This window comes from Lithobates pipiens, unplaced genomic scaffold, assembly GCF_037356315.1.
Source record: "Lithobates pipiens isolate NorthernLeopardFrog02 unplaced genomic scaffold, aLitPip1_a1.2 Scaffold_18, whole genome shotgun sequence".
Taxonomy (NCBI): domain Eukaryota; kingdom Metazoa; phylum Chordata; class Amphibia; order Anura; family Ranidae; genus Lithobates; species Lithobates pipiens.
Genome location: NW_027507758.1, coordinates 191,700,525 through 191,728,164, shown reverse-complemented (window position 1 = coordinate 191,728,164; position 27,640 = coordinate 191,700,525). Strand labels below are relative to the sequence as shown.

The following is a 27,640-nucleotide window of genomic DNA, read 5'->3' as shown; positions in this document are numbered from 1 at the left end:
CTCGTTTGTGCTGTGCCGTGAAGACCAGATCATCAAGTTTATGAATTTCCTCTACCTTCCGCAACCAGTCCGCAACTGTCGGTGGACATTGTTGCTTCCATCAGAGCAGTATGCATGCCTTCGCTGCATTCGGTAGGTGACGGAGTATTGATTTTTTTATATTTTTTGAGTGGGATTCTTGACAGATGTAGGAGGAAGAAAGCTGCCTCCTCCGGAATTGTATATTCCGTGAACTTCTGAGTGATGCGTCTAACCTCCCTCCAGAAGTTCTGTAGTTTAGAGCAGGACCAGAAGACGTGGAGCATTGAACCCTCTTCCTCTCCACATCTCCAACAACGGTCTCAGGTGTTGGGTAAACACTTATGTAGCCTGGATGGGGTGAGGTACCATCTTGTTAGGATTTTATAATTTGACTCCTGTATTTTGGTGAATAATGACGTTTTAGTAGCTAATTTTCTGCATTTGTGCCTCTGAGAATTTACAGTCAAGCTCTCTCTCCCATCTCTCTAGGCATAGAAGATGGGGTTGTGTAGGAGGTGAGTTGAGCAGTGTGTACATCTTAGAAAGGGTTTTCATTAGAGGTTCTGTCCCTGAACAGAGTTCCTCGAAAGTTGTTAGCTGGCAAGAAAAGTCTTAAGGATTGGGTGGAGGAAGTGGTGCAACTGCATTGCTTTCCAGAAAGGAAATCGGTAATTGCCTGTCACTTCAGTCAGTTCTGGTATGGTAGGCCAATGTCCCGCCGATACAAACTGCGCTGCATGGTCAGCACCTGAGCTCTCTGATGTTACAAATTTAGCAGCCCTGGTGTAAAATTCAGGTTTCCTGAGATAGGATATAGAGGAGAGCTATTTGAGGTGAGGGACGATTGGGTGGTTGTTTGTACACTGTGCCTTAGGGTAGTTCCTAGGAGAGGGTGCGTTTTCACTCCCAAAGGGAGCGAGTTGTAGCACCACAGCGCGCGCTTAAGCGGGATGTCTGTCTGCGCTTGTTCTATTTGTACCCAGAGTTTTGTTTTCATGTTGCGTCTCCAGTCCAGTATGCGACCTAACTGAGTGGCCTGGAAGTATTGTTTAACATCTGGCACCGCCAAGCCTCCCTGATGTTTAGGGAGCGAGATTTGGCTCCTGTTCAAGCTGGGTTTTCTATTTACCCAAATTAATCGAGTGAAAAGGGCATGTACTTGTTTAAAAAATGAGTGAGGTATGTGGATAGGAAGGGCCTAAAGCAGGTAAAGGAGTTTTGGTAAAATACACATTTTAATGAGGTTACACCTACCAAACCAGGAGTGCAGCCCTCTGCCCCACCTCTCTAGGAGAGAGCGGACCTTAATCAGGATGGGAGGGAAGTTCAGTTCAAACGTGTGTTTAACGGCCATTGGAATAAGTGTTCCCAGATATTTTAGAGCTACCGACGTCCATTTAAAGTGGGACTGTGTTTGCATCGAGTGCATAATTTGGGGAGCAATAGCAATCCCCATCGCTGCCAATTTCGAAAAATTTATTTTTAGGTTTGACAATTTACCATATAGGTCAAATTCTTTCAGAAGGTTTGGTAAGGAGATCAAAGGGTTGGTTAGGGAAAACAGTAGGTGGTCCACATAAGCTGAAATTTTACAATGAATTTCCCCTATGAGGAGGTCCTGAATGTCTGGATTCATTCTTATTTTACATAAAAATGCCTCCAGAGACAGTGCAAAGAGAAGGGGTGACAATGGGTACCCCTGTCTTGTACCATTTGTAATGTCAAAAGATGACGAAAGAAGTCCATTTGCCTTTACTTTTGCCATAGGGTTGGAATATATTTTGTTTAACCATCTATTCTTTACCCTTTTCCAAATACCCTACGAAAAACAAGACATGTCAATTTTGGGAGAAAGAACTATCCTTAGACCTCACAGATAAATACTAGGAACAAATATTCGAACACATCCCCAAGAGCCCCCCCCCCAATGTATAGAACTACCACCCTATGTAATTTACCACCCCGAAGACTATTCTCATCCACTATACAGTGATTCCCCTAACCAATCTCTCTTAATTCAAGAAACCAGCTCAATTCACAACACAATCAATTCCAACACTGATTTGACTTCTCTAAAAATAGGTCCCTTTGGTCCTGCGAGTCACAAAGTTTGTCAATCACCAGATAACCTCTACTACTAATTTGTATTTCCTTAAGTGTATTATAGCTTTGCTATACAACTTTTTATCATCATTTGGGTTAAATTATAAACCACTGTTGCGGCTATGGTATGCATGTATATCTTTAGGCCATTGAGCCCATGTAAATTCTGGTATTCTGTTCTTGTCCATCTCTGTTTTCTTACTTTGAATAGCCTTAATAAAATATTATGGAAACAAAAAACTGGCTTCTAGATGTGCTACGATTAAGCCAAATGCAGGTGAAACATGTCAGAGGGGCATGACCTATGGGCCGGGATCTGAGCTGAAGCCAGTACTTTATTCAACTTAATTGGAGTGGAATGAGCTCTATTTCTGCCAGTACCTAAACACAGAGTGTAAACATGGGAGACTGACACTGCAGGCTTGGAGCAACAACGATCTGTTATGGTATTAGAGAGTAGAAAGTAGTAGAAAATTTTTGTTTATATAATAAAATATAAAAAAAACTAGTGATCAAATACCACCAAAAGAAAGCTTTATTTGTGTGAAAAAAATTATATAAATTTAATTTACGTACAGTGTTGTATGATCAAGCGATTGCCAGTTAAAAAAGTAGCTCAGTGCTGAATGGCAAATATTACCCTGGTCCCAAAAACTTCCAGAGGACAAGTGGTTAAAAAATTATGGATAAGTAGATTTTTTTTGCATTTAAACTGGTGATAATTATCTGGCTCTGCTTGTTAATTTGGATAGCTTTTAGTTCCTCATTCATAGTTAATCATAGATGCCTAGGAATCCCCTATTTGATATTGCGTATGTTTTGTTCATCCTCTTTATTGATCATTTTATGAACTGTTTTTTTTTTGTACTCTGCTGCAGATGCATCGTAGAAACCGAAAACCTAGAAGAGCGTGTGGTAGTTGTGAGTCGAATTATAGAAATTCTGCAAGTCTTTCAAGAGCTAAACAATTTTAATGGCGTCCTTGAAGTTGTAAGTGCCATGAACTCTTCCCCAATATACAGACTTGACAACACCTTTGAGGTGAGTCTTATGTATCCATGATAAATATATACCTAACTCTCTTCTAAACTTTTTATAGGCTATCGGGTTATTAGATTATTAACTAAATATATCCATTTATATGTTATATTTAACCAGTTTATGACCTTGGACATATCCTTTGTAATGTCGCCACCACTTGTAAAAGTGACAGCCTTTATTGAACTTGCACAACGGGTAAACAAAAATTGCTTCCTTCAGCAAAAATAAAGCAAACAGTCCATACTCCCTTTATAACAAAATCAGATGCCTGGCTCACCACCCATCAACTTGTCACCTAGCAGGGTAAAAGGTAACTCTACTTTCATGAGGAAAAAAATTAGCAAATAAAAAACAAAATTATATAACATATACAATTGCGACACAAGCCATATTGAAATAGAATTTTGTTAAAAATGGCCTTTTCCATTGGACCATTTCCTGCAACAAAAATGTAATTTTTGGTGAGGTATTCCCAAGGAGGAATCACGTGTAAAGGGATGCAGACCCTGCCACTTTCTTCATTAGAGCCCTGCATGTGCAGCGGCTGGTTGATCATTATAAAACCACTCCTGTAAAGATTGGACATGGACACAGAAAAACTGCTGTTTTTTCAGAATAACAAGATATGAATGTGCAACAAAGTTTAAAATGTAAATAGATCGCCCAGAGAGGAAAACATTTTTCTTAACCAAAGTAGAGTTACTCTTTAATTCCTGTCTGCCTCAGGACGTTCTCAGAGAGAAGGTTTCCAACCATTATGCAGAACCTCAGCCACTAACAGTCCATCATTCTGCTTCCTCAGTATGTACGGCAGCACACTCTACTTCAGATAGCTGCTCACTGCTTCCTGATCCTGATCCTCTTTAGGCCTCTCTTGCAGGTGGCTTAACCCTACAGGATCAAAGTCCCCATAATCAGGGTTTGGAGGTTCTTTCTCACCTAAATGTCTCTACAGACCTCCAATTTCTGGGTCCCAAATGGGGACTTGCTAATCCTGAGAGCACTGTAAATCGGACCTCTCTAAGAGTACTACTTACCCTGGAACCTTTCATCCAGCATGGGTTAGAACCTCTGAGTATCTAAACTGCATACCAGTCTTCCCCCTTAAAGGGACTACAACCCAAACAGGGAAATATACCTGTTGTCCAGTGCTAGGACACCCGCTGTAGAACGTACTTCCGCTGTGCTGTTGTATAGGTCAGAGCTCTGGCGGTCCCAGCCCGGTATAGATACAGAACTGAGACCGGCCGAGCTCCAAACTGTACATCACATAGCAGGCGCTTGATCAGTAATAGGCAGAGCACTGGAAGGGGTGATGCGTTTTTTTCCTCAATCCTGACCTGCTTCACCTCCACTACAGTGCTGTTCAAACAGTTCACCTGCTAGTGCCAATGCAGATACAGTTCTGCCTTTTTTTTTTTAAGTTGTGTATGTGTGTATTTGTACTTTTTTTTTTTTTTTTTTTTTATTCTATATTTTATTTTTCAACAATTTTTTTACATATAAACAAACACACTTAAATTGCATGCGTATCGCAAAGTATATCTTTAACATAAATCGATTGTATTTTCAGCAAATATATAGAGTCTTGAAATTTCACCTTTCTTATATTTTATATATTACAACATTGTATATACGTTTTACCTTCACGTCCTTCCTATACACAGATAGAGTTAAAAAAAAAAAAAAAAAAAAATATTCAATAAGCCATATTCCCTGGTATTAACAAAAACATTGTTTTTTTTTGTACATTTTCTTTTTAATCATGACTCCTAATTCTGTATGATTTGAACACTTTTCTAAGCTAGCTGGACTGTTTTTTTTTTTTTTTTTTTAGGGCTCATTCACAATACCAATAGCAAAGATTGGCACACCTCTAAAAGGCACGAAGACAGGCTGTGAGAAGGCGCTATGTTGCCTCCTCACCACCTGTTTTAACATCCTAAATGCAGCACCACTATGCCACAACCATTGCAGGTGGTTGCAATGTGGCCCCATTCACCTGAATAGGTCACATTCAGCAGACAGTAATGTCTGCCAAAATGGACAGCGTGCATGTCCCAGACCCTTATCTTTGCAGCTAAAAGGGGATTAGCTAGGGGGCAGCTCAGCCATGTGGTTTTTCTGTCCCCTTCCCACCAGAATGCAGTGTGGGAAAGGTGCATTTTCATGCACATTTTCCACACCGCACAAGGAAGATGCTGCTCTTGCTAGACATAGGTGCTTTTTATTGCTAATGGCAACCCAAACACATCCAAACAAAACCAGCATGGTACCTCAGTACAATGTGGTTTAGTGCGTTGCAATTCTTAAAAGTAGTGTCTGCTTCTTAAAATGAAATGGGCTGTCAAGAAATGAAACATGCTCAAACTCACACATCTGTAATGTTATGTCTAAGGCCTTATAGGCTGAAACGCGTCAACTGTTTTTATCTGCGTTTTGTGCACTATGGCTTTTTTTATGGCTTTTTCAATAAAATGAAGATTTGTTTAAGAGTAACAACCAGAGTGCAGCTCATCTTTCCTACATTACTCAGCCAACGACTGTGGATCGAGTACCCGGGAGCTATGCTGTCTGTGTTGTATGGGTAGTAGCACTGATTTGTCTGTTTACACCTCAAACACATGCATGCCCGTTTGAACTGGCCATTAGACTTGGGGTGCCACGAGACTGAAAATACTTTTAAAGGGCACCATGACCGAAAAAAGATAGAGAAACGCTGTCCTGTGTTGTACTCCAAGATGTGGAATTTACAGGCAAGTAAAAATTCCTTTTTTAAAGAGGCTCATCTGCACATGAATAAGTGGCAGTGGCATATTTCCTAAAATATGCATACACAAGTTCCATTTCACACACACGTTCCAACAACACAAGACAAAACTGTTCGTGCAAATGTTACCATACTGTCAATAAGCACCACTGAGTAACAAACAGAAGCTAATTTCCTTGAGTTATTATGATGGCTCACACATATGTGCACGTAATCTGAATTCCAAGTTAGAAGCCAAACAAAGAATAAGTCAAACTGTTCCTTAATAAAAAAGCATTTTCTCTTGCGTTCACTGGCTGACACAGCTCCTCTCTTAGACCAGTGGGTTGTTACGCCACCTTCAGGAGAGGACTAGGCATAACATGTTAACATGTAATAATAAAACTAGAACTTTCTAGTTCCACCCAAGAGGCGGTCCCTTACGTAACAACTCCACAGCCTGCATTGCAGCTTCAGTTTTTTTCTGCCTAGTGAAGGAGAAGGACCTAGGAACCCTGTGGGCCCATCAGTCCATGTTTTTTTCTGCTTTGCTTTGCTTTTTGCGCAAGATTAATGATCCTGTGATCTGCTATCAACAGCCGGCTGGGTGACAGGCTGGATACTCTTGTCCTTGTAGTCTCCCAGAGCTCCGCGCTGGGTCAGCCATGACTTGCCTTGGCTCCTGAGGCGGTCGGTGAGCGTAATTGCTCCGGGGGCACACATATGACTGATGTGTGCATCACAGTGTGCCAGGCCAGCAGCCACCTGCTTTAATAATCAGCTTCAATAAAGGGTAGCATTCAATATTTTACATTTACTAACACCATTTCACATGCACTCAAGCAAGACAAAACTTCTGCATGTTAACTGAAAAGACTTGTCACACTTCAATCCTTTTTTTTCCATCTGGTTCAACCAATATAATGTCTAAGATTCAGCTGATTTTACAATGAGATCCCTTAAGCAAGCCTGGTCCGTGATTCCAGAAACCTGACGCAGCACAATTCTGTCTAGTAGATTTTAGAATGTCTACACTCTGGGGTGCCAAATGTACAAAGCGTTTTGTTTGCTGTGCCATGTTTTGATAATCTGAGCCAACTGGATCACAAAATAAGGTTGGGTTTATTTACAAAAAGGAATTTACATTCATTCTAATTAGAAATAGTGACAGACTTATAATATCTATGAGAGGAACTGAAGGGGGGAGGGATAAGTTTAAAGTGTTTGTAAACAATCACCTTGTAAAACAACCCATTCAGTTAAAACATTATAAATACCTTTTTCCCTAATCGTCTTTCAGGACAGCCACTATGAGAGATAGACTCCTCCTCTTCCTCTGGAAACACTGCGCCAGCCCATAAATTCTTACTTCCCCTGCCGGACCTCAGTTATTAGTGTTTCCTCCGGCGGGGAGACACTGTGCAAAGGAACCAGGCCGATCAGTCGGGGAGGCTGTGGCCATTTTTTCGTTAAAGAACCCGGTTGAAAGAAGCAGGGGCTTCGTTTGGAGAAAGCTGGGTTCAAACCGTTCGAAACCAAGCGGGCCGAGTAGTTTACTTACCTCACCAGGTACTGCCACCCCTTCCTAGTCGAGCGCGGCTTCAGGTCATGGGGGACTCCTATCGCGTCTACAGGGACGCAGCTGGCAAGCCGTTCGAAAGATTTCCCTGTACAAGGGTACAGTCCTCCCCTTTTTTTCTTTGAACCGAGCGGGCCAAACGACGGGCGACGTCGTATCCGGCGGAAGCGAAGGCTTGACCTCGAATACGATCGACTTCCGGTTCCGGGTCGTGGAGCTGATAGGAGGGCCGGGCACAAGCTGGAGATGAGTTCGGAACGCGCACAGGCAGCGTGGAACTCTGTAGTAAGCAGCCACCTGCAGTCTTGTCGGATGCTGAGGCTCAAACAACAGACTCTATCTCCAGCATTCCTAAGGTAAGAACACCCTGGGGAGGGGTACTCTCTATCTAGGATCCCCCCACCCCAATGTATGGTTCTATCATGGGGGGGGCAGACCCCCTGGGTGGCCAGGGGGGAGGGAGGCTCAGATTCCTTCTTTTAAAAAAAAGGGTCTAGTGCACTCCCAGGGTTGTATCCCGAGCTTTGCATTGACTTTGTCTTTTTTCTGTTTTTTTTTTTTTTCCTTTTTTTCTTATTTCAGAAAGCTACGGAAAAAACTAGGTCTACGCATGGCTCTAAAAAGAAGTGTGCCTCCTGTAGGGACATTTTAGGGGAATCTTGGACCAAAGTGTTGTGCAAAGGCTGTATTGACTCCCTCGTTAGGGAAAGGGAATCTGAACAGGAGTCAGGACTAGCAGCTTCAGTCAAAGAGCTCTCGTCCACCTTCTCTTCTTTTAGGTCCCTTTTTGAAAAATTTCAGCTTCCCACGGGTCCATCTCCCCAGGATACAACCCCACCTCTAGCACAGAGTTCTGCTCCGGTCCAACCTGCTAGTACAGGGGGGACAGAGGTTGCAGGCCCTTCAGGGACAGGTAGGGAACTTCCAGACAGTTCCTCTTCCGATTCCCAGGAGGGTTCAGAGGGGGAGGACCAGGACGGGGGGTCCAGGAAAGCCTCCAGATATAAATTATCCCTTGATGAGGTAGAGGACCTCTTAAAGGCAATTTATACAAGCCTCGGTATCCAGACGGATAAGAAGCCCCTAACCCTGCATGACCAAATGTATTCAGGTTTGGGGGAACCAAAAAGAAGGGTGTTTCCAGTGCACGAAGTTTTAATGGAAACAGTTAAAAAGGAGTGGCAGGATCCGGAGAGAAAGCCCTTTTTATCTAGATCCCTCAAAAGAAAGTTCCCATTTTCAGAGGACCCGGCATGCCTTTGGAATAAAAATCCCAAATTGGATGCCGCTTTCTCCCAGGTCTCCAGACACACAGATTTGGCATTTGAAGACATGGGGGCCTTGGCAGATGTCATGGACAAAAGGATTGACTCTCTGCTTAAAAAAAACGTGGGACTCGGCTATCGGCAATCTAAAGCCTGAAATGGCAGTTACAGTTGTGGCTCGCAATTTAGAGCACTGGCTCTCACAGATCCAACAACATATTGAGGCAGGCACAGATAAGGAAACCATTCTGTCATCCTTCCCTACTATGCTGCGAGGGATCGCTTACATAGCAGATGCCTCTGCTGAGTCCGTCCGCATGTCGGGCAGAACGGCGGCTCTAGCCAATTCGGCCAGAAGGGCCCTCTGGTTAAAAACATGGCCAGGGGATAATGCCTCCAAGATAAAACTATGTGGGATACCCCTGACGGGGGACCTCCTTTTTGGCCCAGGGCTAGAGACTGTTCTAGACCGGACAGTGGACAGGAAAAAATCTTTTCCTCTTAAACGGAAAACCCCCGTACAAACTAAAAAGGGGTTTCGTCCGCAAGCGCGTAGGGAAACCCCTAAACCAGAGGGGAAAAAGAAAACCTGGCCCCAAAAAGGCAGGGGCAGAGGAGGGGCGATTTTTCGCCCTCCTGTCCAGCCCCGTAAAACCCAGTGACATTCCAGCTACAGTGGGAGGAAGACTGGGGGCCTTTCTACCACAATGGGAGACAATATCCCCCAATCAATTTATTTTAGGGGTAATAAGAAGGGGGTACCTCTTGGAATTCTTAAGACCACCCCCTCAAAGGCTCCTTGTCACGCATCTACCCAGGTGCAGGATAAAGGCCGAGGCCTTGCTAGAAGCTCTGCGGGAATTGGAGAATCAGGATGTTATTCTCAGGGTCCCAAAAGCAGAAGAGGGAAGGGGGTTTTATTCTCACATCTGATTGATTCTGAACTTAAAGCCCCTGAACGCTTCAGTGACATACAAAAGATTCCGCATGGAGTCGATCTTTTCAGTAAGGGCTCTTCTGCCCCGCAACTGTTTCATGGTATCTCTGGACCTAAGGGACGCGTATTTACACATCCCTATAGCGGAGGCCTCGCAGAAGTTTCTACGCCTTGCCATAGATTTAGGGGGAGAAACAGTACATTTTCAGTTTCAGGCCCTGCCATTCGGGCTATCCTCTGCACCCTGCATTTTTACCAAGGTCCTGGCAGAAGCCATGGCCTTTCTTCGGCTCCAAGGGATATGTATAATAGCCTACCTGGACGACCTGCTTTTATTTGCAGCATCCCCAACACAGTTGGTCAAGGATCTCGATCTAACCAAAGGGGTCCTTACAGACCTGGGGTGGCTTCTGAACTTGGAAAAGTCCAGCCTGATTCCCTCACAACAGATCTCCTATCTAGGTTTCCTGTTGGACTCAACACTGTTGAGAGTTTTTCTACCAAGAGAAAAGGTACAAAAGCTGGATAGAGCGGTGGCCTCTCTTCAGAGCAACCAGCTGGTTTCCATAAGGGTTCTGATGTCAGTATTGGGTCTTCTTACATCTACCCTCCCAGCAGTGCAGTGGGCAGGGCTACATTTTCGTCCCCTACAGACCTTCATCCTAGGGGTGTGGGACCACAGTCAGGAGGCTCTAGACACCCTAGTACATATTCCACGCCAGGTAAAAAGATCCCTCTGGTGGTGGAGGAAAGTGACGAATCTGTCGCAAGGGCGTCTGTGGCTCATCCCGGTTTCTCGGGTAGTGACCACAGATGCAAGTGGAAAAGGTTGGGGGGGCACATTTGGGTTCCCTTCTAGCCCAGGGCACTTGGGAGGACGGCGAGTTGACTCGATCGTCCAACTGGAAAGAATTAAGGGCAGTGGGACTAGCCCTCAGATTCTTCAAAGAAGAGCTCCGGGGTCACCACATTCAGGTGCGGTCGGACAACTCTTCCGTAGTGGCCTATTTAAACAAGCAGGGTGGCACGAGAAGCGGAGCCCTGTTGTCTTTAGCGACAGAGATCCTGAGCTGGGCCGAAACCTTACACCCTTTCGCTCTCAGCAGTTTTCCTGAGGGGAGAGAAAAACGTGGTAGCAGACTTTCTCAGCCGAAAGAGGCTGAGGGAGGGCGATTGGGTTCTCAACCAGGAGGTTTTCAATCTCATAATAAAGAGATGGGGGTCTCCAGAGGTGGACCTTTTCGCGTCCAGAAACAATTCAAAAACCCCCTGTTTTTTCTCCCTAAAAAGGGGAGAGGGAGCCTTAGGTGTCGACGCCTTGAACCAGAATTGGCACTTCAGAACTTGCTATGCCTTCCCACCTCCAGCGTTGTTGCCAGCAGTTCTGAGAAAGTTTCAAATGGAAAACACATCTCTGATTCTGGTGGCTCCACATTGGCCCAAGAGAGCATGGTTCTCAATGCTAAAGCAGTTGGCGGTAGAACCTCCCCTACTCTTGCCCCCTCGGGACGATCTCCTCTTTCAGGGGCCAGTCCTCTGCCCACGAGTACGCCAGTGGAAGTTAGCGGCCTGGCTACTGAGGAGGGTTTATTAAAATCTAAAGGATTTTCAGAGACTAGTTTCTACCCTCCTGGACAGTAGGAAGAAGGAAACTCGCCAGATCTATGAAAAGGTCTGGTTACGTTTCAACAAGTGGTGCGCAGAGAGCTCTTTCCCAGTACGGAGCTCCTCCGCAGTTTTGGAATTTTTACAATGTGGGGCAGATAAAGGCTTATCCATCAGTACCCTTAGGGGTCAAGTATCAGCCCTCAGTGTTTATTTGGAAGATCATTTGGCTGCCAACCCATGGGTAGTCAGGTTCTTTAGGGCCCTGTCCAGACAGAGACCGGTACAGGGTCTGTCCTTTCCCAGATGGGATTTATCTTTAGTTTTACAGAGCTTAACTGGACCCCCCTTTGAGCCTTTAAAGGAGTGTTTTCTGAGAGAACTTACTCTGAAGACGGTGTTTCTGGTAGCGGTAACAACTGCCAGGAGGGTCAGTGAAATGGAGGCCTTATCAGTCAGGGCTCCCTTTTGCGTTATTTTTCCGGACCGGATAGTTTTAAAGACCGATCCGGCCTTTTTGCCGAAAGTGGCATCCAGCTTTCATAGAAGCCAGGAAATTGTTTTGCCCTCTTTTTGTCCCAATCCCTCCGGTGAGAAGGAACTAAAATTTCATTATTTGGATGTTAGGAGATGTATCCTACACTATCTAGAACTGACCAAGACATTCAGAAGGTCAGATTCCTTATTTGTTTTGTTTTCCGGGGCCAGAAAAGGTTGTAAAGCGTCCCGACGCACTATTGATAGATGGCTCAGAGTAGCCATCGAGCAGGCTTATTCAGTTGCAGGGAAAGAAATCCCAGTGGGTATTAAAGCACACTCCACTAGAGCTATGGCAGCCTCCCAGGCAGAAAGAGCGGGAGCAACGCCAGAGCAGATTTGCAGAGCAGCAACATGGTCCAACTATTCCACTTTCGTAAAACACTACAGAGTGGATCTGGTGTCGGCAGGTGAGCAGACCTTTGGGCGAAAGGTTTTGCAAGCTGTAGTCCCACCCTAACTGGTAAGTGCTCGTTTATCCTCTCATAGTGGCTGTCCTGAAAGACGATTAGGGAAAATTAGAGTTACGCTTACCAGTAACGTCTTTTCCAGTAGTCTTTCAGGACAGCCCTAGTTCCCACCCGAAAATTGGGGGGAGTCTTACAAAAGACCAGAGCGCAGCAAGATAATGGTATTCGATAAATATGTTATTAATGTGTTCTTGTGTCTCCCCAGCTGGCCGGAGGTAATCTCGATATAAACTGAGGTCCGGCAGGGGAAGTAAGAATTTATGGGCTGGCGCAGTGTTTCCAGAGGAAGAGGAGGAGTCTATCTCTCTCTCTCTCTCATAGTGGCTGTCCTGAAAGACTACTGGAAAAGACGTTACCGGTAAGCGTAACTCTAATTTTTTTACAATTGATCATATTCCCTCTGTGCTCAGCTACATAAGACCTGGGGGGGGGGGGCGCAGCAGCACACTGAGCTTCCCAGTAGGGCTGAAACAACTAATCGATTATGAAATTAATCGATTTCTATTTTCATAATCAATCAGCCAGTAACATAATCGAGTTAAAAAAAAACTAAAATTAGCCCTTTATAGTACAAAAAGAGCAAATCGCTACTGTAAATATTACTTTCACTGTTCTACAGTAAAAAAAATGAACCCCTTACAGTAGTGATTATCTGCTTTTTTTTTCTACTATAAAGGACTCATATTAGTTTTTTTAACCCCATTATGTTACTAAATGTCTTAGATCTGGTTCACATCTATGCATTTTATGGTGCTTTTTGCAGAAATGCACTACAGTTCATTTACATGGTTTCCTATGGGACACGTTCACATCTGAAAGGGTCAAGGACTTTTAACGCAAAATGGTGCTTTATTGGTTCAATATACTTCAATGGAGAAGCTGCAGAAAAGCATGTAATGCATTTTTGCAGCAATTTGTGTTTTTTAATCTGCCCAAAAAAATGCAAATTGCCGTAAAATCATGTGCGCAAAAATCAAAAAGCACTGCAGAAACAGTTAAAAAGCAAACTACATAGGTGTGTACCGAGCCTTATGCTGGCCACAGGATCAACTTTCAGATTAGAATATTCTGACGAAAAATCTTTGTACGTTCGCTGAATGAAAGAAAACCACATACACTGAAAATTACTTTTGACTAAGAAGTTTTCTATTTCCAAATTTTCCTGTCACTGTGCTTGAAAATGAATGTCAATTTGACCCCCTTTTTTTGTAAGGTTATTAACCGATTAATCGCAACAATAATCGGCCAACTAATTGATTATGAAAATAATCGTTAGTTGCAGCCCTACTTCCCAGTGAATAGCTGTGCAGTGAGGGCGTGTCAGGATGGGTCTGATCATTAGAGGAGAGCAGGCTAAGTTCTCAGCATAGCTAGAGAACTGACCACAACATGCTCTCCTGCTTAGTTTGGTCAGTTTTCAATTGGAAAGTAAGGGGAATAGCAGGGAGACCAGGGGGGTCCTCCTGGTCACTGTGCTAACAACCTCAGATGGTGTATTTCAGTTAGTCAAAGCTGCACAGATGCCCGTTTTGTCAATTCCATCATACAATTAATTTTCATTCTTCAGTCTGGGCACAATTACCCATGAATTATGTTCTGGGCATACAGTCATGGCCAAAAATATTGGTACCCCTGTATTTGTCAGATAATGCACCACATCACCCAGAAAATTGTTGCAATTACAAATGTTTAGTCATTCTCATGTTTATTTATTTTGTTTTATTGGTATGACACTAAGTGGAGAAATTAAAAGCCAAATCTGACACATTCCACGCAACACTCCAAAATTGGACTGGACAAAATTATTGGCACCTTTTCAAAATTGTAAAAAATAACTGCATTCCAAGTTTGTGATGCTCCCGTAATTTGTAATTAAACTGTATCAATTAACAGGTGCTGACAATATAGAAATCGCATCGGCAACCAGTTAAAATGGTGACAAATTGACTCAACCTTTCTGTTGTGTATCTGTGAGCCACACGAAGCATGGAGAAGAGAAAGAGCAGCAAGGAATTGTCTGAGGATTTGTGAACAAAAATTGTGGAAAAGCATGGACAATCTCAAGGTTACAAGTCCATCTCTAGAGATCATAATGTTCCTGCGTCCACTGTGTGCAACATTGTCAAGAATTTTACAGCCCATGTCACTGTAGCCAGTCTCCCTGGACATGGACGAAATAGAAAAATTGATTAAAGATTGAAACGAAAGATTGTTTGAATGGTGGATAAAGAAGCTCAATCAAGTTCCAGACAAATTTTAAGCTGACCTTCAGGCGCTGCTTTAGGCACTGGATGCCTTGACCTTTGTGCATGGAATTATGAACTCTGAAGACTACCAAAGAATTCTGGGGCAATGTAGAGCCCAGTGTCAGAAGTGTGGGTCTCTGTCAGAGTACATGGGTCTTACAGCAGGACAATGACCCAAAGCACACGCCAAAAATGTAGGACAAATCGCTGGAGAGTACTGAAATGGCCAGCAATGACTCCAGATCTTAAGCCCATAGAGCACCTGTGGAGAGATCTTAAAAGAGCAGTTGGTAAATGGAACCCTTCTAATCTGAGAGACCTGGAGCAGTTGGCGAAAGAGTGATCCAAAATTCCAGTAGAGAGGTGTAAGAAACTCATTGATGGTTACAGGAAGAAATTGATTTCAGTTATTTTTTCCAAGGGGTGTGCTAACAAATATTAAATTGAGGGTGCCAATAATTTTGTCTAGTCCATTTTTGGAGATTTGTTTCTCCACTTTTTTTTCGTTTCTCCACTTTTTTTTCGTTTCTCCACTTTTTTTTCGTTTCTCCACTTTTTTTTTGTTTCTCAACTTTTTTTTGTTTCATACCAATAAACAAAAGAAATAAACATGATATTGCCTAAACATTTGTAATTGCAATTAGAAATGCACGGGTGCCAATATTTTTGGCCATGACTGTACATAAAATTCATTACTTTCTACTACTGCTTCTTGGAACTGAATGCCAGCTCCCTGCTGACTTGTTCAGAAGATGACACCACAAGGAAAAGACTTGAAAAAAAGAGCTGACACTTGCATATGTTGTGTCTTAAATATTAACCATTTCAGCCCCGGAAGGATTTACCCCCTTCCTGACCAGCCATTTTTTGCGATACGGCACTGCATAGCTTTAACTGACAATTGTGCAGTCGTGCAGTGCTGTACCCAACTAAAATTTACATATTTTTTTCCCCACAAATAGAGATTTCTTTTAGTGGTATTTGATCACCTCTGCGGTTTTTATTTTTTGCGCTATAAACAAAAAAAGCTGCAATTTTGAAAAAAAAACACTATCTTTTACTTTTTGCAATAATTAATACCCCTAAATGTTTTTAAACAAAACACATTTTTTTCCTCAGTTTAGTCAGATATATATGCTACAAATTTTGGTAAAAAAAATGCAATAAGCGTATATTGGTTTGTGCAAAAGTTATAGCGTCTACAAAATAGGGGATAGAATTATGGCATTTTTTTTTTACACTAGTAATGGTGGCGATCGCCGATTTTTATTGGGGCTGCGACATTGTGGTGGACAGATCAGACACTTGACATTTTTCTTTATCGTACATCATGGGACACAGAGCCTTAAGTAATTAATGGGTTATAGGCCACCTTCAGGTGATGGATACTGGTTATACCCAATCCAGGATGTTCACTCCCTATGTAACACCCCCCCTCCTTCCAGGAGCACATGAGTTTTTCCGCCAGTGTCTAAGGTTTTGGTCACAAGTGAAGATGTACTCTGAGGAGCTCCAGGGGGGTCTATGCTGGATTTAGATCCATCCAAAAGCCCACTAAGGCATAAAAGGATGGTACCTGGGGCCTCGTATCCGAAGCATGAGGTTTTGCCTGTAACGCCTCTTTGTAGGGCTGGAACCCAGGGCTTTGTTCTTTCTACATTACCTAGCTTTCCTAGTGGGGTGCTTTAAAGGGTCCAAGGGAGTTGTAACCCCGATATCTAGGGACCCGGTCTTTGAAGGTTTGCTAAACGCAACCCGCCGTGATGGGTGAAGGTTGGATTTTCTATTAATTTAGCAAATCCTGCGGTGGGGATAAGGGTAAGGGAAGACACTTGGGTATTAAAAACTCCTATGTATTCTTCCATTAGGGAAAAAATGTTGTCATGCCTTAATTCTCCATTAGAGGGAGTCTTTGCACATACCTTACTCTGTTGTCTTCACTGTAAAGCTCAGTCTATGTGTGTTCGCAGCAGCGTGTGCAGGGAGATTTTTTTCAAGGTAAAAGAAATCTGCACAATGTTTTCTTTCTCCCCTTTGAAGGGACCAGAGGGTTAGAGGACATCAGCGCTACATTATATTACATTACCCCCCCTTGCCGCGGGGGTGTGGAGGTCCCGTTGGTACTGCTAATTTTATTACTGTTGTCTGATTTTACTGTTTTTTCTGCCTGCTGCTGGATGGATCTCTGCCCCCCCCCCCCCCCCCCCCGGTGTTGGGTCTGTGGACCTGAAAACGCCACGCACGAGTGCTGGAAAATTTTAAAAGTAAAAAGGGGCGGGACCTAAGCGCGGTGCCGTGAACGTCCACGAGGATGCACGGCAGGCTAAAACAAATAAAACCACAGCTCTGACAGTCTCTCCTCAGCTGACGAGGAGGAAACAAGCAGCCTGCAACACAGGGACACAGGATCTGTGAGACAGTTGAGGGTTGCAAACTGGCATTTCTGATACAGAAAGGACACCTTTTTCCCAGCATTAGGCTGAACTTTATAGCGGCTTTAAATGTCATGACTATATTCAGCGATTAAGTGCAATATGTATAGTGCCTCTGTTTTTGTAATTAGGACTATGCCTACCAAAAAAGATACCACAAAAAAGTAAAGGTTTCACCCCTCAGGCATTAGGATCTCGAGTCACATTTCCACGCTGTCATCCTCACCTGAATTACCAATTATGGCAAGCCAGGGTGAGCCATTGGAACAAATTGATGGTGCTGCTTACATCTCAACCGCTGTATACGTGAATGAAGGATGTCCTTCCCTCCTCCCTGAAGGGTCTGGAAGAAAGATTAGTGGCTTTAATCGCATCCTCCATTCAAATGGATAGGAAGCGTGCTAGATCCCCCTCCCCCACTTCAGAACCTTTGCAAGGGGAACAGTGGGCTCAGGATGAGGTGTTACCCTCAGTCGATCAGGAGGAAAAACAAACCGATGATTCCTCTGTGAAGGAAACAACGGTAGATGAACCTTTTTTCAGCGTCACAATCTGAGAAATTGCTGATACAAACTCTTACGGAGATGGTTCGTTCCAGTTTCATGTTGCCTCGAATGCAGTTTCCTGAAAGCTTGGTTTCTTCCTTGGGTTCCTTAAAACCTTCTCAGCCTTTGCATGCATTTCCTGCACATGCATTACTAGAACAGCTTATTTTTGCTGAATGGGATCACCCAGATAAGCATTTTCACCCTCCTAAGCCCCTGTACACACGGTCGGAGATTCTGCCAACCAATTTGTGTCCGAAACTGTCGGACTAAGTTGTCGAAAAATCCGATCTTTCAGAACGTGATGGGACTACATTCAGGCTAGTAGCCAATAGCTTTGATGTAGGAATTTGATCTGAGCATGCGTGGCACTTGGTCCGATCAAAATTCTCTACACATGATCGGATTACGTTCGACCGGCCCAGTTGGTCGGGAAATATTTCCAACATGTTGGAAAATTGGGTCGGACGGAGATTCAGACGGAATCAGTCTGATGCATTCCACACACAGTCGGATTATCTGACGACACGGTCCGATAAGACGCATTCCGAGAGATTCTCCGACCGTGTGTACAAGGCATAAGAGATTTTCAATTCTCTATCCCCTGGAGGAGAAATTCTCCAAAAAATGGAAAGTTCCAGCAGTTGACGCTGCGATTTCCAATTAGAAAAAAAGACCTAACTTGTCCTTTAGACAATGCACAAATGCTTAAGGATCCAACAGATAAAAAGTTAGAATCCCTGTTAAAATCTACTTTTTCCTTGCCAGGTGCTGTTACTCAGCCTGCAGTCACTGCAATAGGTGTCTGTCAATCACTAAAGGACCAATTTAAACAGTCTCTTAGATTCCTGCACAACATGCTCGGGAATTGGCTGAACTACCAAAAGCATTATGTTTTGCCATAGATGCCATTAAAGATTCTATTCACGGACAAATACCAACTACCGGGGTGGATATACTTTCTGTGCCTCCAGCACGCCGCTCGGGCACAGTTCCCGACGATACCCAATCTTGCTATGGACCCTGTGGAGGAGCTGCTGGCCCAGGAGGACCACAAGAAGCCTCTGTCTGCGCTGTATTTGGTACTGCTAAGGAGAGATGCTACTAAGATGGAGAGGCTTTGGGATAGGTGGAAGGCAGACATACCAGCCTTGGACAGGGAGGACTGGGAAGTGGCACCTCTGTACTGGTCTCTTCCAGGGAGAGGCCAGTTCAGGTTAAGTTCCTTCATAGGGTCTATTATACTACCCGCAGAGATCGCAAGACTGTCCCAGGTGTCAAAATTAGGTGGGGACTTATTTCCACCTGTTTTGGAGTTGTCCTAGGATTGTTAGGTACTGGGCTGAGGTGGTTGAGACTATTAATAGTCGCCTTCAACTGGATCTCCCTGCTTCCCCCGGAACTGGCACTTCTGGGAATTCAGGACAATGACCAGAGGCCAAGATGTACGAAGCTATTGCTGTCCTTTTGCTGTCCTGTTGCTGTCCTACCTCCTTTTTTTTTTTTTTTTTTTTTTTTTATGCCCCCCCCATGGTTATTTCATGGGAAAGGTCAGTTAATGCAGTGCTTTTTCTCTACAGGCTAACATGCCTGAATAGGAACTGCTCTAAGAAATTTACCAGGGTCTGGCAGCCATGGACGGCCTAAATGAGGTTAGCAGTTAGTGGAACTGTATGTGCGTTACTCAGATGGTAGTTCCTTGCTCGCCCAGTCACTGAGCAGGGGGGGTTGTATAATGATGCGGGGTTGCATTGTAATTTCACTGCTATATTAATCATCTGTTAATTAACTGTGGATTACCTATACTACTGATTTGGTCCATGTTGGATGACGGCTGTATCTTGTACTGCATATATGTCTCAATAAAGGAACATTTTGAACATTAAAAACAAAAATAAAAAAAAATAAAGATTCTATTCACCAGGCATCCCACCTTACGCTTATGCACAGAATCCTGTGGTTAAAAAATTGGTCAGCTGAAGCACCATATAAAAACTGCCTAACTGGGTTTTCTTTTCATGGGGAGAGATTATTTGGAGAAGACTTGGACAAATATATCCAAACAATTTCTAGTGGGAAAAGTACTCTTTTGCTAGTCAAAAGAAAGTATAAATGCCTGTCATTTAAACGGGCTCTTTCCCCTGCGCCAGGGGCTTCCGCCTCTAGGCAGTGGCGACGGCCTCCGCTGTCATACTCTAGAGGAAAACCTCAGGGCCAGACTCGGGCTCAAAAGAAGTCCTGGGGTCAGAAACCTGCAAAGCAGAATCCTAAGCCTCATCATGAAGAGGCAACCCCCCTCACCTCAACATTTTCAGTTTGTAGCCCTGCCCTTCGGGCTAGCCACAGCACCCTGGGTTTTCACGAAAGGGCTGGCCCCACCTCTAGCCAGGTTAAGGGCACAGCGCATAACAGTCGTAGCGTACCTAGACAATCTATTACTAATAGATCAGTCTGTGGCTCGTTTGGCGCAAAGCGTACGCACTACAACCATTTTGGAAAGATTGGGTTGGATTCTCAACCTAGAGAAATCTTCCTTAGTACCGCTAAAAAGGCTGGAGTACTTTGGTCTCATCATAGACACAGCCCAGGAAAAGGTGTTCTTGCCTCAGGCAAAGATCAACTCCATAAGAGAGCTGGTGCAGATGGTCAGGTCAAAAAGTGATCCCTTCTTTCGCCTTTGCATGAGGTTGCTAGGAACAATGGGGGCTTCATTCAAAGCCGTTCCCTATGCCCAGTTTCATTCAAGAATGTTGCAAAACAGTATCCTGTCTGCTTGGAACAAAACAATTCAAGCTTTAGACTTGGCAATGCGACTGTCCCCAAGAGTGTCCCAAAGCCTCACTTAGTGGTTACTAACCCAGAATCTGTTGAAAGGAAAATCCTTCCGACTAGTCATCTTGAAAGTGCTAATGACGGATGCCAGCCTTTCAGGCTGGGGAGCAGTACTAGAAACGACAATTGTCCAGGGGCAGTGATCAAGAACCAAAAGAACCTTGCCCATCAATATCCTAGAGATTTGGGCAGTGCGTCTGGCTATAAAGGTCTGGACTTTCAGGGTATGGGTTTGTCCTGTCAGGATCCAATCTGACAATGCCACAGCTGTGGCCTATAGCAATCATCAAGGGGGCACTAAGAGTTTCTCAGCTCAGAGAGAGGTGAACCATATTCTAACCTGGGCAGAATGGAATGTTCTATACCTATTGGCAGTCTACATTCTAGAGTAGAGAATTGGCAGGCGGATTACTTGAGTTGCCAGCAGTTATTAACAGGGGAATGGTCTCTTCACCCCGACATATTTCGGTCTGTTTGCCAAAGATGTGGGACTCTGGACATAGATCTTCCATGATTCAACATGAAGTTAGTCAACTTTGTGGCCAAAACAAGGGATCCACTCGCATGCTGAACAGATGCGTTGGTGACCCCATGCGATCAGTTCACTGATCTGTGCATTCCTCCCTATTCAGTTGCTGCTTCTACTTAGTTACATAGTTAGGTTGAATAAAGACACCAGTCCCTCCTGAGTGAGTGTCTCCACTGTCTCTCACATTGGTCCCTACCCTCAAGGAGACCATGATCCCCATTCATATACTAGGGTCAATTTTGGACAGAAGCCAATTAACCTACATGTCTTTGGAGTGTGGGAGGAAACCGGAGTACCCAAAGAAAACCCACATCGAAAGAAAGAAAGAAAGCCGATAATTCTGGTGGCACCAGCATGGCCCAGAAGGTCATTGTATGCAGAAATCGTAAAGATGGCAGTGGAGGGCCCATGGTCCCTCCCACTACGGCCAGATCTGCTCTCACAGGGACCGATATTCCACCCTTCCTTACAGTCTCTAAATTTAATGGCTTGGCTATTGAAACCCACATTTTAAAGAAAGTGAGCTTTCTGGGTCAGTTATCTCCACCCTGATTAATGCAAGGAAACCGGCTTAGAGAATTCTGTATTATAGGATCTGGATGGCCTATGTTTCCTGGTGTGAATCCAAGGGTTGGCACCCTCTGAGATATATCATAGGCAGAATTCTTGCCTTTCTACAATTAGGGGTAGAAATGAAATTGGCCTTAAGTACTATTAAAGGCCAAGTCTCAGCTTTATTGGTCTTATTTCAGAGACCACGTGCTACACTTTCTTTAGTCCGGGGTTTTATACAAGGGGTAACGTGGCTTAATCCACCCGTCAAACCTCCCTTGAACCCTATATCCCCAGCAAGGAGGGTGTTGGAATTGGCTGTTCTTTCTTGTAAAGAGCCATATTTGATTGTTCATGGGACACAGAGGTTCCTCCCCTCCATTTTTGGGATTTAAGTATATTGCTTTGCTACAAAAACTAATGTGCTCCTGGAAGGAGGAGGGGGTTATATAGGGAGTGAACTTCCTAGATTAGGTATAACCAGTGTCCATCACCTGAAGGTGGCCTATTACCCATTAAGTAATTACTTAAAGTGGAAGTAAACCCATTGATTTAAACAGTTAAAAAAAAAAAAGAAGGCATGCCGGGAATGCTAACTGCACATTGGCTGTGCTCTCAGCCAAACTATTAAACCATCCAATGGCTGGTGTCATAACGAATCACATGTGCAACACCATAGCAATTGAAGATTAAACAGAGGCAAAGATGGCAGCTTCCTTGGCTGAAAACGATAGGGGAGTTTACTTCCACTTTAAGGCTTTGTGACCCATGATGTATTCCAAGAAATAGATTTTACAGGTGAGTTATAAAAATCCTATTTTTTGGGACGACTAACATTTATACAGCGAGCAGAGCTAAAATTATTCACTGATTACTGTATAAATGTCACTGGCAGGTAAGGGGTTAACATTAGGGGGCAATCAATGGGGTTAACTGTGTTCCCTGGGTGGGTCTGTGGGGGGATAGGACTGCCTGGGGGATGTAGACTGATCGGTGTTCCTATATACTAGGAACACACGATCTGTCGCCTCTCCCCTGTCAGAGCATGGATTTGTGTTTTTACACACACAGATCCTCGTTTTGGCTCTGTCAGGGGGGATCGCGTGTGCCCGGCGGACATCAAGGGCCGCTAGGCACGTGCATCGGCTCCTCAGTACCGCAGCGGGCGTGAGCGCGCTCCTCCGGCAGGGCACTCGCCTCTTATACCCCCTTAAAGTGGCCACCGTACAGCTACAGCAATTCACACAGTGGAGCCATTCTGACGGCAATTGGTTAAAGGCTTTCTTCTTTGGTATTTAAAAAAAAAAAAAATCATACTCGCCTGCTCTGTTCAGTGGTTTTGCACTGAGCAGCCACGATCCTATTCTTCTTGGGTCCCTCACCGGCCCTCCCTCCTGCCCCTAGAGCAAGTCGCTTGCGATGGGGGCACCCAAGCAGGCTCATTCCCGAGCCGTGGCTCTGTGTGTCTATTCACACACAGAGTTGCGGCTTAGCCCCCACCCTCTCTCTCCTCATTGGCTCACTGGCTGTGAGGAGGTAGAGTCCCCAGAGAATTGAGACTCTCGTGCACATCGCTGGTTTGAGATGGGGCTCAAGTAAGCATGGGGGGGGGGGCTAGGGAGGCTGCTGCACAGAGAAGGTTCTTTATCTTCATGCATTGAATGCATGAAGGTAAAAAATTCTGTGCTTTTACAACCACACTCGTGGAATGGCGCCAAACTTCGGTAATTGAAAATCCTCATAGGTGATGCTTTCAAAATTTTAACAGGTTTTATGTTTTGAGATACAGAGGTGGTCTAGCACTATAATTATTGCTCTCGCTCTAACGTTCATTGTGATACCTTACATGTGGGGTTTGAATGCTGTTTACATATGTGGGTGTGACTTACATGCAGGGACAGGGGCCCTTTAAAATTACCAATTTCTTTTTGTAAACATCCCTTGTAATATGAATAGTGCATGACAGGTCCTCTTTACAGTGAGATCTGGGGTCAATAAGTCCCCAGATCTCACCTCTAGGCTGGGAAGCCTGAAATAAAAAGGAAAAAAAAGATCCTGGCTTCCAAGCCGATACAGTGGCATTTTTTTTAAAATGCAGAGGCCAGGTGTGATATCATAACACAGCGCCCGGCCTCTGAACGATCAAAGAGACTCCTGGGACCATCTTGCCTGCCGGAAATCTCTATGGTCAACATCCACCACTGGTCGGTTCCTCCTCCAGTTCGCCAATGGCAGGGGTGACCCGTGAGAAGCACCGGAGGGTGGTGGGAGGGGACGCCGCCCGCCTTTTTAAGAACGATCAAGCGACTGAGCCGCTATGATTGTTCTTCTGGTGCAGGGAATCGCCAGCTGAAAAAGAAGATATCTGAATAATCCCTGTAACTGCAGGAATCATCCAGATATCACCCCTCAAATCCGACGTCATATGACGTTGGGTTGGCGGGAAGCAGCTAATGATTTAATGAATAGAACATGAGACATCAGTTATAGAATTAACACCAGTTTAATGTGCTCAGTAGGCAGCCGGAGAGTATTGCAAGCCCTTGTATGCAATTCCCTTGTACGCTTTTATGCATGTGTGCCCTTGGAGTTTAATGGGCTTGCCACCTGCATTCTAGCTTATATAGGAAGCGATGCCCCATTTAACTCTGTGAGCAAGGGCAATTGCATTATTTGGGTTCACAATGCTGTCTGGCTGTGAGCTTGCCGGGCAGACTGAACTGGGTAAATGTCTGCATTTGAGATCGTGCCATTGGCTTATCCCATTGTGTTCAGATTTATTTTTATGAACATCCATTCAGGAACTGACCAAAAAAATGTCTGGCATAATGTTTTTCATTACGTTTTTATACATTTTGCTTTTCTTCGTTTATAGCAAATATCAAGTCGGCAAAGGAAAATTCTAGAAGAAGCTCATGAGTTGAGTGAAGATCACCAAAAGAAGTATTTAGCTAAACTCAGGTCAATTAACCCACCATGTGTGCCTTTTTGCGGTAAGTTTTGTTTGATGTTTAATTTCAAAATAACTTATGCGGTAGATTGGTTAATAGTTATCCGCATCTCTTATAATTTTAAAAAAAAAATGGTAGACTCAGACAACACATGCTTAAATAATATTAATATATTTATCATATTGCATTATAAAAAAATAGACATCTCAGCCCCTGGACCAGCCACTTTGTTTGTAAAATATAAAATATGGTGCTGCGCCAAGTAAATATATGCCAAACATGTCACGCTTTAAAACTGCACACGCTTGTTGAATGCCACCAAACTACTGTTTTTAAAAATCGACATACGTGGCGCTTTAAACTGGTACCCTGTAAGGCTTATAAAGTTGCAGAGGAGGTTTGGTGCTAGGATTATTGCTCATGCTCTGATGGTTGTGGCAATCCCTCATGTGTGGTGTGATCGAAGTTTACTTATGTGAATGGGACCAACGCGTTGCCTTTGCATGCGCGAGCACAAGGCTGCTTTAATTTTTATAAATTTTACACTATTTAAAATGTTTTATTATTTGGTACACTGTGATGGATGTTGATGGGACTGATGCTGATGTGCACTGTGTACAGGGACAGATAGTGCAGCGTCTCTTTAAAGAGGCATCCAGGGTCTAAAAGACACATTTTATTTAATTTCTTTATTATAATTGTGGGAAAAAATGACAACTTCAAAAAACTCGCCATGCCGCTTCCTAAATACTTTAGACTGTCTACTTTCCAAAAAGGGGTGATTTGGCGGGGGGTGGAGGGATATTTGTACTGTTCTGGCATGTTAGGGCCTCGATGAATGAGAAAGACCATCAGTACATCAGGTGTGATACATTTTCAGTAGTTGGCACGGTAACGGATCCACATCCCACTCCTCTTGAGTGCTTCTGTCAGTACACTGCTTCCTCCAATCTGGACCCTCAGATATCAGCTTGTACAGTCAATATATTATAAGAACCAGGCGAGGCTAGCTCAGTTACACAGCTTGAACATGGATTGCTTTTACACGCTTACCCCTCCACTCCCTTAATGGGCGCTTCCGCCATATGTCCCAGGCCTCGCTTGCCCATCTGCATGAATGGCATAGCAGGTGGTGCCGGGTAGAGGGGAGGGAACTAAGCGTATATGCTTCCGATCTCCTTCCCTTCCTGCTGACCTGGAAGTGACCTGTAATCATCACTTGTGTCATTGTCATTGTCCTCATGTCCGTTTCCCCGGGCCAATGGGAAATAATCTATTGCAGAGTGATCGGCACTGCATTAAATTCACTGGAGAACAGGGGAGGGCATCCAAGGTCTTTTAGACCCTGGATGTCTCTTTAACCACTACAATACAGGGCACTTTCACCCCCTTCCTTCCCAGCCCAATTTTCAGCTTTCATCGCTCTCGCGCTTTCAGTGACAATTGCGCGGTCATGCTACACTGTACCCAAATGAAATTGTTATCATTTTGTTCGCACAAATAGAGCTTTATTTTGGTGTTATTTATTCACGACTCCGTTTTTTATTTTTTGCGATATAAGCGCAAAAAAAGCGGAAATTTGGAAAAAAAACAATATTTTCTTTTTTCTATTTGAAAAGAAATCCAATAAAATCAAATTTTGTCATAAATTTAAGCCAAAATGTATTCTGCTACATGTTTTTGGTAAAAAAAATTCCGTTAACTGTATAATAATTGGTTTGTGTGATCACGGACATATGTACGCAAATGATCATGTACATATGTGTGCAGGTGATCACGTACATATGTGTGCAGATAATCATTGGGACATGTGATTTTAGTGGGACATATGTGGGGGACATGTTTTTATTATTAGGGACGTGTGTTTTTATTATTTGGGGACATGTATGTTTTGGGGACATGTGTGGTTTGGGGACATATGTGGGGACTGTGTTTGTACTGTGTGGTGTGTTGTGTGTTGACACTAGACTGATGATCAGTGAGTAAAAAGCTGTAAAAAGCAGCCCATACTCACTGATCATCAGCCGGCTGCAGCGTTCTGCTCTCCTCTCCTCAGCGATGACTTCCGTGTGAGGAGAGGAGAGCCGATTGCCTAGCAACCGGCTGTTTGTTTACATCACATGACGGCCGTGATTGGACACGGCCGTCATGTGATCAGGAGGGCCAATCACAGAGCCCTCCTGCCGATCTCAGATGTGCTGTGTCCGGGTGACACGAGCACATCGGGATCGCGCCGCTGCGCGGGCACGAGCGCGCGCGATCCCGCTACTTCTGAATGACGTTCAGGAACGTCCTATCAGGAGTAGATGGCTCCCACCCGGCCGTATATATGCATTGGCCGGGTGGGAAGTGGTTAAAGAGAACCTTCACTGTCTGTCCCTGTCCACAGTGCACATTAGCATCTGTACTAGTGCCCCATCAACATCTGTCACAATGTACCAAATAATTAACATTTTTGAATAGTGCAAAAATAAATAGAAATTAAAGCACCCCTGTGCTCACATGCAAAGGTAAATGTACATGTTGGTCCCGTTCACATAAGTAAACTGCGTTCACACCACACATATGAGGTATTGCCACAAACATCAGAGCATGAGCGATAATTCCAGCACCAGACCTACTCTGTAACTTTAAACTGGTAACCTGTAAAGGCATATAAAGCCTTGCCTATGTAGATCTTTAAATACCGTAGTTTGGTGCCATTCCACAAGCGTTCGCACTTTTAAAGCATGACAAACCGCGAAAAACTGCTGTGCAAATACCGTGTGACACAAAAAATGTTGTGTGAGAAATAACTTGTTAATATGATATTTTTGTGGGGGGGGGGGGACACATTTTATTTCATTTCTTTCTTTTAATTGCGGCACAGTGGTGTAGGGTGGCACAGTGGTGTAGTGGTTGGCACTCTCACCTAGCAGTAAGAAGGGTCGCTGGTTCGTATCCCAACCACGACACTACACCAGGGAATGCGATGCAAGTGGCTTCTGAAAAAACACTGACGGGGCCGAAATCTGCACCTTGATAGTGCTTATGGCCAAATTCATTTCTAGGCCTGACTGGAGAAAGGCCAAGATCCTGCTAATGACATACTTTCTAGGATGGCATTTCCTGAGTTCACACCAGGAAACATATGCCTTCCAGATCTTGTAATAAATAAGCCTGGAGGCCGGCTTTCTGGCATTGACCAGAGTAGAAAGGACTGGCCCGAAAGGCCACGGTCTCTCAGAATGTGGGTCTCAGCAGCCA

The 27,640-nt window shown here is 44.1% G+C and overlaps 1 protein-coding gene across 1 annotated transcript in view; it reads left to right on the top strand.

Annotated features, from left to right (window-relative positions):
- Window positions 1-27,640, top strand: part of SOS1 (SOS Ras/Rac guanine nucleotide exchange factor 1) — a 415,017-nt gene that overhangs the window by 257,559 nt on the left and 129,818 nt on the right. The window contains exons 16-17 of the mRNA XM_077486479.1: window positions 3,003-3,165; window positions 24,319-24,436. Of these exons, the coding sequence (XP_077342605.1) occupies window positions 3,003-3,165; window positions 24,319-24,436 (281 nt within the window). The remainder of the gene's footprint in view (window positions 1-3,002; window positions 3,166-24,318; window positions 24,437-27,640) is intronic.